The sequence below is a fragment of the Vipera berus genome (genome assembly GCF_964194415.1).
Source record: "Vipera berus genome assembly, chromosome: 1".
Taxonomy (NCBI): Eukaryota; Metazoa; Chordata; class Lepidosauria; order Squamata; family Viperidae; genus Vipera; species Vipera berus.
Window position 1 is genome coordinate 265,400,894 of NC_138202.1, and position 16,381 is coordinate 265,417,274.

The 16,381-nt window shown below is 39.4% G+C and overlaps 1 protein-coding gene across 2 annotated transcripts in view; it reads right to left on the bottom strand.

The window, feature by feature from the left end:
- The window catches only part of MED23 (mediator complex subunit 23), a 54,071-nt gene that overhangs the window by 34,634 nt on the left and 3,056 nt on the right, over positions 1-16,381 (bottom strand). Inside the window, exons 6-11 of one of the 2 annotated variants that reach the window (XM_081312867.1) lie at positions 15,005-15,103; positions 14,093-14,194; positions 13,284-13,353; positions 10,058-10,170; positions 7,758-7,853; positions 7,067-7,084 (exon numbers count right to left, since the gene is read on the bottom strand). In XM_081312867.1, the coding sequence (XP_081168993.1) occupies positions 7,067-7,084; positions 7,758-7,853; positions 10,058-10,170; positions 13,284-13,353; positions 14,093-14,194; positions 15,005-15,103 (498 nt within the window). The remainder of the gene's footprint in view (positions 1-7,066; positions 7,085-7,757; positions 7,854-10,057; positions 10,171-13,283; positions 13,354-14,092; positions 14,195-15,004; positions 15,104-16,381) is intronic. The other variant, XM_081312868.1, reaches the window with a different exon arrangement.

Consider the following 16,381-nt stretch of genomic DNA (forward strand, 5'->3'; position numbering starts at 1 on the left):
ACCACTTTTAGGATATGGCAACATCCGAGTACCACCAGTCGCCTAGCAGGGTGTCAAAAACTTGATGACCAAAAAAAAAAGGAAAAAAATTGATGAAGTACAGGTAGTCTTCGACTTACAACAGTTCGCTTAGTGACTGTTTGAAGTTACAATGGCACTGAAAAAAGTGCCCCCCCAAGCCACAGCCGAGCAAGACACCTGCCTGCCCGCCAGGCGGCGCTCTTCCTCCTGTCTGAGGTTTTCATTGTTGTGAGCATTTCTGTTGAGGATTGGCAACAGGGGTGGTGTGGGGTGGTGTTTGGTTTTTATTCCCCCCATCTGCTGGATGGTTGCAGCAGGTTTTGGTCACTTCACATGACCCTGGGACACTGTGACCGTCATAAATATGAATCAGTTGCCAAGCATCTGAATGTAAATCCCAAGACCCTGGAGATGCTGTAACATTCCAGCTGATTGGCAGTTCTTCTGGGCTTAGCAGAAGCGCCGGGATCAGTGCTGAGCTCCAGCTGGAGCCTGGTGCTGATCCTGGTGCTTCCGCTGAGCCCTGACAGTCCCAAAGAAGTGCCAATCAGCTGGAAAGCGGCACTGATCCTTGTGCTTCCGCTGAGCCTTGACAGCCCTGTGGCTCCAGCCATCTCTCGCTCAGGCTTGTGCGGTGCTGCCACCGGTTCAGCTCATTCCCCTCCCCCGCTACCACTTTTCTAGGATGGTCGCGTAGCACCTGCCAGGTGCCAATGTACCACAGGTGGTACCAGTACCACTGGTTGAAAAGCCCTGCCTTAGAGGATCTATTAGTTCTAAGAGACACCATGAAGTGCACAACCTGTGGACACAGAGGTCATACACCTCTTCAGCTGATTTGTAAAATTCATTTTACTTAAAATCAATATCGGCAGGTAATTAAAAAAATCTTCTGTAATGATAGCAAGTTAACATTCTTAAAAGAAGAAAAAAAAGGCTTGATATATGAAACTCAATAAAGAATAATTCAAAGCCTAGTTTCTACTGATTTTAGATTATTATTTTTTTAAAAAAATAGTTTTAGTAACCATTGGGGGGAAAAATAAATAGAAATGAAATTGCCAGAGTTTTAATTTGAATTGACCACAAAGTCTTCTGAAAACAATGCAATAGGCCTATGCTCCTCAGAGAAGAGTGAAAGATATTGTGTTCTTTACACATTTTACCTGTACCATAACACATTTCAGCAGTGCTAGATACAGAACAACTATGCAATATAGACAATTTGGACTACCCTGCCAAGTAATACTTAGAGACCTATGCTGAGGCCATTAGCAGATCTAATTTTTAATGTGCAGATTAGGAGAAAGACTGAGCACAGACCCTAATTTCCCTAATTTTCTACTTGCATTTTTATGTGCTTTCGAACTGCTAGGTTGGCAGAAGCTGGGACGAGTAACAGGCGCTCACTCTGCTACGCGGCACTCAGGATTCGACCCGCCAAGCTGCCGACCATCCAATCGACAAGCTCAGCGGCCTAACCCACTGAGCCACTGCGTCCCTTATAGGTGCAAGCCTACAGTTAAAAGTTTTAATAATCTTTTTCTCTTAGACAAGGGTGATAATTCGACTGATATACTCAAGTTTCAAGTTCCCAAATTCTTGTTGCACTTTTCCAGCACATTTCTCATTTATAAGTTCAGATCTGAATGGTTTTCATACTCCACTTTGAACATTGTAAACTACAAATCTGCATGTAATACAGAATGCTCATGTTTTTTTTCCTTGTCTGCCATCCATTAAGCCCTATTAAATACTTAGTTCATAAACTTTGGGTTGAAGCCAGATAACGAACTGCAGGAAACACCAAATCTTATGATCAGCTAAACAATCAATTACCTTAAAAAGATTTTGTAAAATAAATAAATAAATAAAATATCTACAAACATGGTAAAAATTTTGCTTAAGGAAATAGGGACTGAAAAGTAGATAATTTTTAAACTAACCCTAATAAGGGGTGATGTTAGTAAGACTGACGATGTAACCCTTTTACCTCTAAATCATGACGACAGAAAGGAAGACCTTATTAAAAAAAATGAACTATGTAGGGTTCTCTTCTATTAATAAATCTAGAATGCTGAATTATCTGAGAAATTTCACAAGCATCTGTATAGGCCAGGGGTAGGCAACCTCGGCTCTTTTATGACTCATGGACTTCAACTCCCAGAATTCCTGAGTCAGCTATGCTGACTCAGGAATTCTGGGAGTTGAAGTCCATGAGTCATAAAAGAGCCGAGGTTGCCTACCCCTGGTATAGGCTTTAATTCTTGTATTTTAATTTATTTAGGGTAATATTTGTTCTATTTAGGGTAATATTTACATTGTGTTTTTAAATATTATTCTGGGAAAAAGGACAGCATACGAATGATGACAATCACAATAAATAAAATTGAAATGGAATAAGATCTGGGACTACTGTTTGGACTAGAAATATACAGAAACAACTTTGAAGCAAATTGTTTCAACTTCAAAAAAAAAACCAAAAACAAAAAAAAAGAACAAAACAAAAAAAAACCCACAGAGGAAAGTTTTCAGTGTGTCCCTTAAGAGTCAATGTCCCATCTTCTTAAAAGAGGTGTTCTGAACATCACTGTCCTATTCAGTTCAACTAAATAGGGAAGACAGCCACTTTGGTGATCTAATTACAGAAACAAATATTGGAGATGTCCTTTGAGAATAATTTTCTAACCTGAAAGGGATTATCCTTGTAAATAAACAAAAATAAAATAAAATAAAAGGACAGAATTATTATTGGAATGCAAGCCGGAAATAGAATGCCAGAAAAAATTACTCTTTGCCTTGGGATTACTATATGAAATAAATAAACAACAATCCTTTTGTAATAATGCTTACACTGCTCATCTTATCCACAGAATCTGTTCCCAGGTAAATCAAGGAAGACAGATCACAAGGGTAGGCCACACCAGATTTAACTGGACATTTAACTGGCAGGGGAAAACCACACTTGGCACATGAAGTGGAGTGAGCAGATAGGCTCATATTTGTGTGTATTTCAATTTAATGATCTGTTAGCAATGTGCAATATTAGACGAAAGAGATGGTGTTAGACTTCTGGAGAAAAAAGGAGGAACCTGCCCCACTTTACATCGGGGAGGACTGTGTAGAGAGTTTCCTCCTTTAAATTTCTGGGAGTCTACCTCTGTGAAGATCTGACCTGGAAAGTCAACACAACCCAGGTGGCTAGAAAGGCCCAACAGAGGCTTCACTTTCTTAGGGTCTTGAGGAAGAACAGGGTAGAACAACAGCTAATGGCCCTCTTTTACCGATCTACTATAGAGAGCATCCTCTCGTATGGTATTGTGGTTTGGTATGCTGGTCTGACAGCCGCGGACAGGAAAGTATTACAGAGGGTAGTGAGCACAGCACAAGACATTGTGGGCTGTTCCCTGACACCACTGGATGACATCGCCAGGGCTCGTTGCCTTCGAAGAGTGAGGAAGATTCTCAGGGATGACTCACACCCTGGATGGTATCTCTTTACTCTCCTACCATCTGGTAGGAGATATAGGAATATAGCCAGCCGTACCAACAGGCTGAAAAATAGCTTTTATCCGTGGGCTGTTAGGCTTTTAAATGGGACATAATCTTATGCAGAATTGACTTGGGAGGCCGGTGTGTGGTGTAGTTGGTTCACATGGTCCTCTCGTATGGTATTGTGGTTTGGTATGCTGGTCTGACAGCCGCGGACAGGAAAGTATTACAGAGGGTAGTGAGCACAGCACAAGACATTGTGGGCTGTTCCCTGACACCACTGGATGACATCGCCAGGGCTCGTTGCCTTCGAAGAGTGAGGAAGATTCTCAGGGATGACTCACACCCTGGATGGTATCTCTTTACTCTCCTACCATCTGGTAGGAGATATAGGAATATAGCCAGCCGTACCAACAGGCTGAAAAATAGCTTTTATCCGTGGGCTGTTAGGCTTTTAAATGGGACATAATCTTATGCAGAATTGACTTGGGAGGCCGGTGTGTGGTGTAGTTGGTTCACATGGTCCTCTCGTATGGTATTGTGGTTTGGTATGCTGGTCTGACAGCCGCGGACAGGAAAGTATTACAGAGGGTAGTGAGCACAGCACAAGACATTGTGGGCTGTTCCCTGACACCACTGGATGACATCGCCAGGGCTCGTTGCCTTCGAAGAGTGAGGAAGATTCTCAGGGATGACTCACACCCTGGATGGTATCTCTTTACTCTCCTACCATCTGGTAGGAGATATAGGAATATAGCCAGCCGTACCAACAGGCTGAAAAATAGCTTTTATCCGTGGGCTGTTAGGCTTTTAAATGGGACATAATCTTATGCAGAATTGACTTGGGAGGCCGGTGTGTGGTGTAGTTGGTTCACATGGTGTGGTAGGATGGAGGGTTTGTTGTCACTGTGTGTTGGGGGGAGAGAGCACGGGGGGAGGCTCAGCTAATCTCAATGTACACATGTTGTACTTTGACAATAAAGGTTTGTTATTATTAATATCAAATGAATGTAATTCTGGTGCATTTCTAAGTCTAAAGTACCAAAGAGATCTCAATATACCCCCCATTTCCAAGCAGGTTATCTACCAACCACTGGGTTTGTATAATTTGAGTATTAGCCAGCTGATGGAATTTTCAGCATCAACATCTGAATTCCCATCAAGAAATGTCACACACGATCCTTCCATGCTTTCCACTGACAAATGAACAAGAAATTCACAGACTGTTGTTATTATGGCAGCACACCTACAACTCAGAGTTTGTCAGCATTTCCATCAAAAAACCATTAATTCCAGGTTTTGTCGCTTGACGATAACTGTTTGCTTTCAGAAAATTGAGATTAAATGACAAGTCTCAGTGTTTCATAACTCACAATGCGTTAGGCAACAACTACTAAATTTCTTTACTAAAAGTAGTATCATGGAATTTTGAAGAATTTAACTCACAAAATCTTCATTCTTAATTTAAAAGCCTACATATACTGTAAAGGTGAAAGAAGATTTGAGGGAGACAGCAGAGAGGGGTCTATAAACGTAGCAGAGAGGAATGACAGAATCTGGTTTAAACATTTGGCGCTCGATATTTTTTCATACAGAACCGGCCTCCCTTTCAAGGAAGAAAGTTGTGCCTCTTTAAGGACTTTATCTGGTTTGAATGAGGTGAGAAGGGAAAGGAAAGAATACTGCTTTAACTCCATATATGGAAAACTCAGGATGTTACATTTTTGTGTTTATCATATCAGAAAATCCTTCCTGTAGGAAGCTCTTTAACAGAGAGAAAGTTAAAATGTTATTTAACTTTATTTATTTATTTAAAAGTTAAAATACAGCTTAAGAAAAGCTAACAAAGTTAGTTCCGAAAATTCTTTTTGCAAAAGCATCCGGTCTTACTTGGAGGTTTTCTTTGAAGGCTTTTTTTTCCCTTTGAAGACATTTTGCTTCTCACCCAAGAAGCTACTTGGACGAGAAGTGAAACATGTTCAAGGAAAAAATAAAAACAAGAAAGCCCCAGTTGCCTTTTGAAAAGCAGCTTTGGGACAACCATGACCTGAATGAGTGAGATGTTCAACAGATATCAAACAAAGTTAGGTACACAGTTTAAAAGTAATATGATGAATTCCTCTCTGGGAACCCCTATAGATCAATTACTATTTTATGTAACGAGTGTGTTTGTTGTGCATATATACTTTATGGAATGCAAATCTCCTAAAAAGCATATGGAACAATAGCAATATAAATACCAAAAGACCCAATATCGGTTTCCTATTCAGGTAATGCGGAGGGGAGAACAGCAATTAATTGTTAATTGTGTTGCTATAGTAATTTTTGTAAAGCACTTTATGATATATATTTTTTCTTAAGAAGAGGGATGCCTTCAGAAAATAACAATAGATTGACCAACATATCTCTTAAGATATGAAGATTTGCATGAAGAATGCCCTTGCCTCTTAAAATCTATGTGCTTACCGATCAAGCATCACTGCATGTCTCCTTGTCAAAAGTGAATTGAAAAATGGACACATCTGCCATACTACAAAATTGGACATATTGTCATACAACGAAACCTCTAAACATACAAGGAATTTAAAGTGAAGTGTCATTTTGAATCGCACAGGGAGTTCAATGAATTGGGCAGTTATGTAGCCGTCATACAGGAAAGAACATGTTACACGGAAGTAGGTCTTTCTTTGTACCATCTATGAGAAAGAGATTGTTGTGTTCCAACAGCTCAATCCGCCACAATCGGTACTCTACAACTCAGATCCTTCATTATGGCCAAAGTATTTTATGTTCACCTACAATGTGAAAGGCTTTGCAAAATAACATGTGGAAGTGCTTCAAAGTTTGTGGAAGTGGGGATTTATTTAGTTACTGTACCAATGTTTTATTTTCAAGCAAATGTTATGGTCAAGCACAATACATGAAATAAACGTGTTTTTTTTCCCCCAAAATGAAAACACTGACACAACCTTCACTATGGTATTGCAAACGCTGTCATCGAACTTTAAAGTTAGATTAGAAACAGAAATTGCCAATATTTGAGTGTGTAAACAGGCAAGCATATACGGCAAGTAAAAGTTGCAATTTTTTTTCCAAAATTTTCCTCCTCCTCCTCTTTTTTTTCTTCCACCTAGTTCAGCCCATTTGGAGCTTCTGGTGAGCGCATTTATTACAGAGGCTGAGAATGACCTTTCCTAGTCAAGTTGAATTTTTATTGACAAAACGTACGTAGTGTTAAATTCAACAAAGGGAATTTTCTTTAGATCTTTTTGTAGCAACTTTTTTTTTTAGACATTTTATAGTCTGAACAAAAATAACGCTGGAAGGATTGGACAGTAATGGATAAATCTTATCCAGGTACTGAACTGGCTATGTATATCCTCTGGTAACCTCAAAACCTCCAATTTGCAGGGGAAGCGGTTCTTATCATTGCATGTGAAAATCCCACCAATTTCAAGCCCTGGCCAGATGCGTATTCTCGAACTGGAATCAGTGGCTAAAAAGCAGCCAGCGTATCGTTAGTCACAATACAACAGTAAGGTTGTGAACATACCTGAGCAATGTTCAAGGTCTAGAGCATTGGAGGATGGGCAGGACAAGACAGGACAGAACAAAAATAAAGGAAGAAAAAAAGAAAAGACAAAACAGTGACTATGAGGCCAGCCTCAAGTTACCCCAAATCAGACCAAGCCCACCCACATGGTCAGGCAAAAAAAAAAAGAAAAAAAAAGAAGCAGCAGCACAAAAATTTAAATAAAATAATATCAATTAACAGTAGACTATTCATTACCATCAAAGGTAATGAAAACATGCCAAGGCATTCAACAGACAAATTCTACCGACTATTCATCTAAGCAATACATCTATCACCACCACCTTTCAGTCAATCAATCCATCAGTCAGTCCATCAATATTAAATGAGAAGATGCCTGCTGTAGAACAAAATCTGTCCAGGGTATATTTGAGGCTGGCCTTATAGGGGAAAAAAGCAATGCCAAAAATATCCTTTTTCTTAAAAAATAAAATAAAAAATAAAAAATCTTTCAATTTAGAAGTCTTTTAAAGCAAATATGTAAGTAAACAGAAATAATCGTGCCCAATTAACCTAATGCAATAATACCGAAGGGGAAAAAAAATATGATCTGATCCTCAACTGTTTTGCTTAGTTAGCTACAGCAAAGAAAAGAGAAAAGAAAGGTGCAGGTTCTATGCAAAGGAAAAGCCATTACAGCACAATACAGTACCTGCTTGTTTAGGCCTAGCATATTGCAGACCATATCTCGGGAATAGGGCTGCTCCAGCACATACCGCAACAAGGCAGTCTGAGGCTCAAACAGATCCTTGAAAACAAGAATAAAAGCAAACAAATCCCAACCTATTGGCACAAAATAAATTTGAAAACTGAAATCAAATGCACCGTCCACACAAAAGCAGCATTTGGCAACGTGACACCCATGAGCGCTTACACACTTGTGATACTCCCAGATAGCCTCTGCGAATCCTTCCGGTAAAAAAAAAAACAGACACACACAGAGTACACAGTATACATTTGGCTGGTGTATCCTAAGGTTATTTGGTCTTGCAATATCTGGGCATTCGCGGGTAAGAACTCACAACTCTTTCTGTAAGCAAACCGAAACTCTTGGGTGGGATGGATTGAAATCTTACACGAGGCTTTAGATTCTTTTTCAAGAAAAACGTCCAGCCTATCCTATGTGGAAGCGTGTAACGGTGCCCAGACCTAAAGAGATTGCAAAATGCCGAAAGAAAGCATTTATGTCTTATTTATGTCTAATTGTCCCTTTTATCTCAAGTGGTTTTTTTTCCTGCCAGATTCTTATTTCAGGCTTCATTTGTTTAGATAATAGGAGTGGTTTGTTTCAAATATTAGGCAGCATCTGGCAAAATCATCTCTCTATCGACAGAAAGGGAAATTAGGCTTATTGAAAGCATTAAAATGGATATGAGGTCTGCCAGGCTCATGTGGCTGCTTCAGAAGCTCTTCCCAGTTTGCCTCCAGGCACAGAGCCACTCTGCTTGGCTGCCAGTCCCGCTAGAACTTTTGGCAATGTACAAATTACTGGGGAGTTTTTGAAACAGCTGCAGGGACTCATTTATTCAGCGGCTTTAAAAACCGGAAAAAAGGCCCTCCTTCGTTTTCTCTGAGGCTAACCCGAGTGGAGAAGAAGTTCATAATCAAAATGATTTCACCCTCCTTATGGCTTTACTTTCCAAGCATTTTGTGTTTGGAAAATTAGCAGCAAGGAATCATAGTCAAAAGAAAAGTGTAAATTTATCCCCAGAGCTTTAACTGGTATAAAAGCAGGACTTGCTCAAGATGTAGATATAATTAGATGCTGCTATAGCTGTTTATTAATGAAACAGAATGGTATTTTATTTGGATTTCTTTCTATGAGCTCTGGAATCTAATGGAAATGCATCGTTTCTTCATTAATAACATTTTAGCAGGGCTTTTTTTTTAAAAAAAAATTGTTGCTACACTGTTTCTCACAGATATTTTGTATTTTATATTTCTGTGGTTTGGAATAATTGTTTTGTTACTTATTAAAAAGGTAAAGGTAAAGGTTCCCCCGCACATGCGTGCTAGTCGTTTCCGACTCTAGGGGCCGGTGCTCATCTCCGTTTCAAAGCCGAAGAGCCAGCGCTTGTCCGAGGACGTCTCCGTGGTCATGTGGCCGGCATGACTACACGCCAAAGGCGCACGGAATGCTCTTACCTTCCCACCGTAGTGGTCCCTATTTTTCTACTTGCATTTTGACGTGCTTTCGAACTGCTAGGTGGGCAGAAGCTGGGACGAGTAACAGGCGCTCACTCTGCTACGCGGCACTCGGGATTCGACCCGCCAAACTGCCGACCTTCCGATCGACAAGTTCAGCGTCCTAACCCACTGAGCCACCGCGTCCCTTTTTTGTTACTTATTATAAAATGCCTAAAACTTGTTGGGCCATAGTTCAAATCAATCAAATAATATTGGAAGAGGTACTGCACATAAGAGCATGCATGTTTTATGCTATGCCCAAATCTGGTCCTGAATTTTTGGATTTTGAGAAGAATCTTTTTAAAAACAGTTTGCTTTGCTTTGAATAAATTTAAAGGGATCTCCGAGACATCTTGTTGCTGTCAAAATCTTTCCAGGGGTTACTTTAAGGCTAGTAAGGTACTTTATTTTACTTTCCTGATAGGTAGGTAAGAGAGAAAGAGAGAGAGAAAAAGAGAGAGAGAGAGAGAGAGAGAGAGAGAGAGAGGGAGGGAGGGAGGGAGGGAGGGAGGGAGGGAGGAAGGAAGGAAGGAAGGAAGGAAGGAAGGAAGGAAGGAAGGAAGGAAACTTTTTCCAAGATTAGTACAATGTTTGGGGTATCTCCCCCTCAAAAAATCCCCCACATACAAATCTGTTTAATGTTTCTTATAAGCATTCAATTAATAAGCTAAATTTCAATTTTCACTGAATTTTTGAAATATGATTAATATGCTTATTTATTCTATTACATTACAAAGCATTCACAAAGGTCACATGCACATATACCTTATCATATGGCAAAAGGCCTTTCAGTGGAAAACGAAGTGTTGTCGGGTCCAGTTTCCATGAATTGCAAATAGCACCAGAATTGTTCACTACAGGAAGAAGACTACATCGTCCTGGACACCAAAGAGAGAAAATCGCAAAGTATATTATTCCCTAAATGTAATTATTACAATTGGGATATTGTTACTTAGCTTTTTTATAAACGTGCAAAAGTTCCTACAGATGGGTAGAGATTACATTTTGTAAGTATTTTAAATATCAACATGTCCCATTTTCAGATTATTTTAGATAATTAGGTTATCCTGAGTTATATGAATAGCAAATTTCTACTTTTCAGTTATTATTTTTTACTGTTATTAGACACAACAATATTAAATCACAGCTGTCAGTTCTTTAGCTGGCATTGACCTTCATACACATCCCCAGAACTTATGTTGCAATATATCTAAGCAGTGTGGTCTTTTGTAATGGACAGTTGGAATATTATCAATGTGAAGATTATATAACACATTTATATATTTGTCCATCTTATGTTGAATTCTGTGCAGCTCCCAGTCATGAGATTTTCTAACTGCCATTCAAAAAATTTTGGTACTGCACCCAGTGTGCTGATAACCACTGGGACCATGATGGCTAGTTTATGCCATAATCTTTCAATTTCGATTTTCAGATCTTGATATTTTGTGAGCTTCTCCAATTCTTTGCAACTATTCCAGGGGTCCCCAACCCTCAGTCCGTGGATCGGCACTTGGCTGCGGCATGCCAGAAACTGGGCCACGCAAATAAGCCATGTGATACTTCCTTCTTTTCAACCGTAGTTAAATCTGCTATGTTATGTGCCAAGACTTCAATCAATTTGTATTCGAAAATCCCACAATATTTTAACCGGCTCATTTTTTACTACTTTTCTCAACTCTACGTTTTTCAGTTTTCCATTACTGGCACATGATAATTTTTGTAGATGTTCCAGTGAATCATTTTGCAACTACGCTAGGTCATTGGTTAGAATCAGTTTGTACCATCTTGTACGCGCTGCACATATGATCTACTATTTCTTCTGTTTCTTTGCACAATCTGTACTTTGAATCATTTGATATTTTTTTTCCAATTGTGGCCTTGACTGCATTAACGTGAAGTTTGCTTTTGAGCAGCCAAAACCAACCCTTTTGATTTTTTTTACTGTTCCAGTTGTAAGCAATTGTCAGGTTTTATCTTTATCTACTTTTCTCCGACTCTTTTTTTAGAAATTGACCATTCCAATAGTAATAGCAATAGCACTTAGACTTATATACTGATTCATAGTGCTTTACAGCATTCTGTAAGTGGTTTACAGAGTCTGGGTCCTCATTTTACCAACCTTGGAAAGATGGAAGGCTGAGTCAACCTTGAGCTGTAGAGGATCGAACTGCTGGCAGTCAGCAGAATTAGCCTGCAATGCTGCATTCTAACTACTGCAGCCACCATGGCCATGCTTTTCTTTGCCAGCATTCTGCTTGTATTATTACATTATTTCAATATTCATGCTTTGTTTTTTGTACATTCAGTCTTATTATTATATACAACTGTTACTATTAGGGATTCTCATTTTACAGACAAAAGATCTAATATTTATAAATGCTATCTATACTATCCTGGTCATGAGGGTTGGACCTCACCATTGAATCCTGCCCCTTTGCAAAGGTTTTCTTTGTCTCTCCCTCCCTTCCTAATTTGTACACTGATTCAATTAATAGTACAAATGCAGGCAGACCCAACCAGAAAATAAGCCCTAGCCTGATTTTTAGCGTGCTCCTAATATAAGCCCTATTCCCTAAATAAGCCCCAGTTAAGACCATCATCAGCCAGGGGGGCGTGGCCAGCACAGGAGGTGACGAGTGCATGGGGGCCGATGGCATCTGGCAACAGCCGCAGCCCGTGCAGGTAAGTCCTAGTGCTGTGACCACTGGGTCGGTCCTCCAAGTAGAGGCGGGGATGGGGGAAGGCAGGCAATTCCGAAGTGTGGCGCCACTAGCAGCAGGTGGAGGCAGAAGGACGGGGGAGGCAAGTGATCCCGATGCGCGGTGGCACCGACAGCAAGCAGAGGCCTCCCCCCATGCTTTTGCCTCTGCCAGCTGCCAGTGCTGTTGAACGTCGGGATCGCCTGCCTCCCCATGTGCTTCTGCCTCCACCTGTTGCTTGGACAGGTAATCAACTCACCTGTGCTGCACTGACTGTGCAGCCCTAGAGTGCACTGGTCAAAAGGCCAGCAGGCTGTGGCTGCTGCCGGACACCATCGATCCCTGCGTACTCGCCGCCTCTTGTGCATGCGCTGGGGGTGGGGAGCCCAGCCAGGCTGATCACCCTGATACTGTGCTTCCCTGAAAATAAGCCCTAATGTATCTTTTGGAGCCAAAAAAATATATAAGACCGAGTCATATTTTGGGGGAAACACGGTAACAGAGTTAAAATGACTAGTATAAGGACTTTTCTTTTGAGAACTCAAAGTAGTTCATATAAAAATAAAAACAAAATAGAGGACAAAATCAACCACAATAATTGATACGCATCAGAGAAAGGTAATTAACACAGGTGTACTCCCAAAGATAAAACAAAAAGATGCATTAGGGAGTAAATCAACATTCCCTGCCCAGGCCCCCCGAAAAGGAGCCAGCTTTTTACAGCTTTGTGAAAGTCCAATAAGGGGTGGGCCATGCAGGTCTCAAGAAGAATGCTGTTCCGTAGGACAGCCACTAAGAAAGCACATTTCCTAGGTTCCACTAGATGACAAACCTTCACAGCTGATGTAAGTTCATCTTGATCTTACTGGCTTGGCAGAAACAATAAAAAGAATCCTACAGATAACCAGGACCTAAGCCATGAAGGACTTTATAGGTCATAAGCACCAGCTTGAATACACCAGGGGCCAGTCACTCTTTCTTAGGGCAGTTTATTTTATAGGGCAGTTGTTCTGGGGATAGCATGCAAAGAAACCCTTATATGAACTACTTTGAGCTCTCAAAAAGGAAAAATAAAAAGAGGGATAGAAAGGCAATAAATTAGTCCTTGCAAACCTATCATGTTTAGCCTGATGACCAAATCTGTAGCCTGTTTAGTTGGATGCCAAGTAATAGATTGGAGCTCAGGAACCCATGGTAACTATGAGTAATAAGACATACCAAATGCCTTCAAACTTCATAGGCTAGAGAGAGCTAATCCTTCAGTTGCTACATACACAGCAAATGCTTACCACAGATGGAATTTATCCTTGCTGTAGGCCTGAAGGAATCCACAAAATCTGATACAAGGTTACCTAACAACTAAAAAACATATAAAATAGGAAAACATGATTTAAACGCTAGTTACAAATTACAGATTAATTCAAAACCCAGAAATCACAGCTTGAAAGTACCATGAAAACTGCAGCGCTATGAACTTTGTGCGCACTTATGTACCTCGTTATGCAAACTAAGTAATTTTTCACAATTTACAGAGTTTGCATAACAGCGTTCTGCAAATGATAAGAGCTGCAAATGATATAGAACAGACATGTCAAACCTGCGACGTCACGTGACATCATGGGGCATATTGGAGCTTTTCCCCCATTGCCGGCAATGGGATGGGCGTGGTTTCACTGTTGATGCATCCGGCCCGTGGGCCGGCAGTTTGACACCCCTGATATAGAAGGTGCAAATGATATAATTTACAGGATGCCATATTTGTTTAACCATTCCCAAGAAAAATAAAGAACTCTCTGGAGGTCTGCCTAACCGTGACCACCATAACAGTGGCTTTGTGCCCAAGGCAGGACTAGAATTCATGGTCTCCCAGTTTTTAGCCTGATGCCTTAACCACTACACCAAACCTGGTCTTTTACCTGTATTATCTATTTTTATATTCTTTTAAACTTTTATTTCTATTAATTTTTTCTTTATATAATAACAACTTTAAAAAATTGGTCCGTCTATCAAATTTGTTAAACTGCCAATTTACTATCTATTGTGCCTTACTTCCTAAGGTCCAAAAGGATTTATTTTATTTTTAAACATCAAATCTTACCCAGTGAGGAAGTTTTCCTTCAGGATACAACTTTCGGATTTCTGTGACAGCAAAGTAAGCAGGTAATAAGCACGCATTCCTTTCCAAAATATATGCTACAACCTAAGGAAAAACCAATAACCAGAGAAGAGTTTATGTTATGTTACATACATACATACATACATACATACACACACATATATAAAATCAACATTTGAAATGGTGCAATGTAAAATCTTGTCCAGTTATAGTCAGCTTCCTATGTCTTCTTTCAATTTTTTTTCTTTAGATATTTAGTATTTACTGGTGTATTTCTGCCTCCCAAAACTTTGCCATATTTCTGAAGACTTCGTGAGTTCCTGTTTCTCAGTGGTCCTACATCAATTATGGGATTATTTGCTATGAGACATAATTTTCTTACTGGGATTAATTAAATATATATATTCAGTTTTTAAAATATACTCAAAATAGGCCAGGCACATTTGAATTATTTAAATTAAAATTAGATTTAGGTTTATTTAAATTATGCATGTTTCTGAGCAAAAATGTTGTACAAATTAAATTAAAATATTAGATTTGAAAACGTTAAACATTTTGAGGATGACTAGAGAATAATGAATAGTCCTTTGTTTTGTTTTAGGACAAAACACCAAAGCAGCAAAGCAAACTAAATTTAAATAATATAATCCACATATTTTTAGAATCTGTAATTTAAATAACATTAAATAAAGAACTACCTATACTGAGTAACCCAAGGAAGTAGTATGAATTGAAGAATGCTATTATCTCTAAGCCAATATAGTTTGCAAGTTACAAGAAAATGTAATTAGCAGAAAAGTCTCAGAATGTTTCTCAGTTGTCTCTTTTTGAAGCATTTATATAAATGTTGAATTCAACAATTCAGATCTAGTTTTCTCCACTTAATATCCTTACCTCTCTTGCTGCTAATAGCTGTTGCACCACAGCAGAGCTCACAGTGTTAGGAATAGTTAGGATCTTCTCCAGGATACCCTTCAAAAGGTCTCGTACACCCTGTAACATACAGATCAAATTTATTTTTGAATCTTATGCCAAAATGTAAAATTCAAAATTCACTTTTTAATTTTGTATAAATGAATTAAAATTATAACACTAATATGAAATTGTACAATAACATTTTATGCCTGTCATTCTAGCATATCTAGAGGATAATACATAAGCTTTTTCATTCAAACTGTATTGCATGATCTGCCACTTCTCTTTAAACACACAAACACACACACACACACACCCAAACCATCTGCATAATTTTTTTTAGGTCCGTTAGAAGTTTTTCAGCTCTCTTTCCAGTTTGAAGTTATACGTTGCTTCCCTGATGTAATGTAGAAGAACAAACTAATGAGCAGTGATCTTCTTGAGGACGTGGAATCAAGGCAGATGACAAATCACTTCCTGTATTTGATATCTCCATTCATCTTTAATGACTGTGCCATGATCCCAGCCCAAAAGTCCTTCTTTTATAGAAATCTTACAAATCAGATGAGTATGCCTGGCATAAAATCATATAGCAATGAGTAAAGAAATTGATGAAAAAGACAATGCATGTTCCAACCCATTTGAGATGTCTGAACCCTTACAACTAGAAGTACTTGTACTATTGACTGATCCGATAATAATTTAGATTGTAACATCAGGTAAAATGGAATCACTGGAGTAGGTAATTAAGGTCTCTCCAGTTCTACTGCTGAATTCATTACAGACTGTTATAATTTGTAAGTCATTATAATCTACATTAGAGTAAATTGAAAATATAGCTCTATCTCGTATCTTTATTATAGACATTTAATTTTATATATTATATATTGTACATTTTAATAACATATGGGGGTGGAGATTGTTTCTTGCTTGTTTTATGCTGTATGCTGTCCAAAAGTTGCCACTGTTTGAGTTGGGCAGCCTTATAAATCTTAAAAACAAATAGGTAAAGGTAAAGGTAAAGGTTCCCCCGCACATGCGTGCTAGTCGTTTCCGACTCTAGGGGCCGGTGCTCATCTCCGTTTCAAAGCCAAAGAGCCAGCGTTTGTCCGAGGACGTCTCCGTGGTTATGTGGCCGGCATGACTAGACGCCAAAGGCGCATGGAACACTGTTACCTTCCCACCGTAGTGGTCCCTATTTTTCTACTTGCATTTTTACGTGCTTTCGAACTGCTAGGTTGGCAGAAGCTGGGACGAGTAACAGGCGCTCACTCTGTTACGCGGCACTCGGGATTCGACCCGCCAAACTGCCGACCTTCTGATCGACAAGCTCAGCGTCCTAACACACTGAGCCAC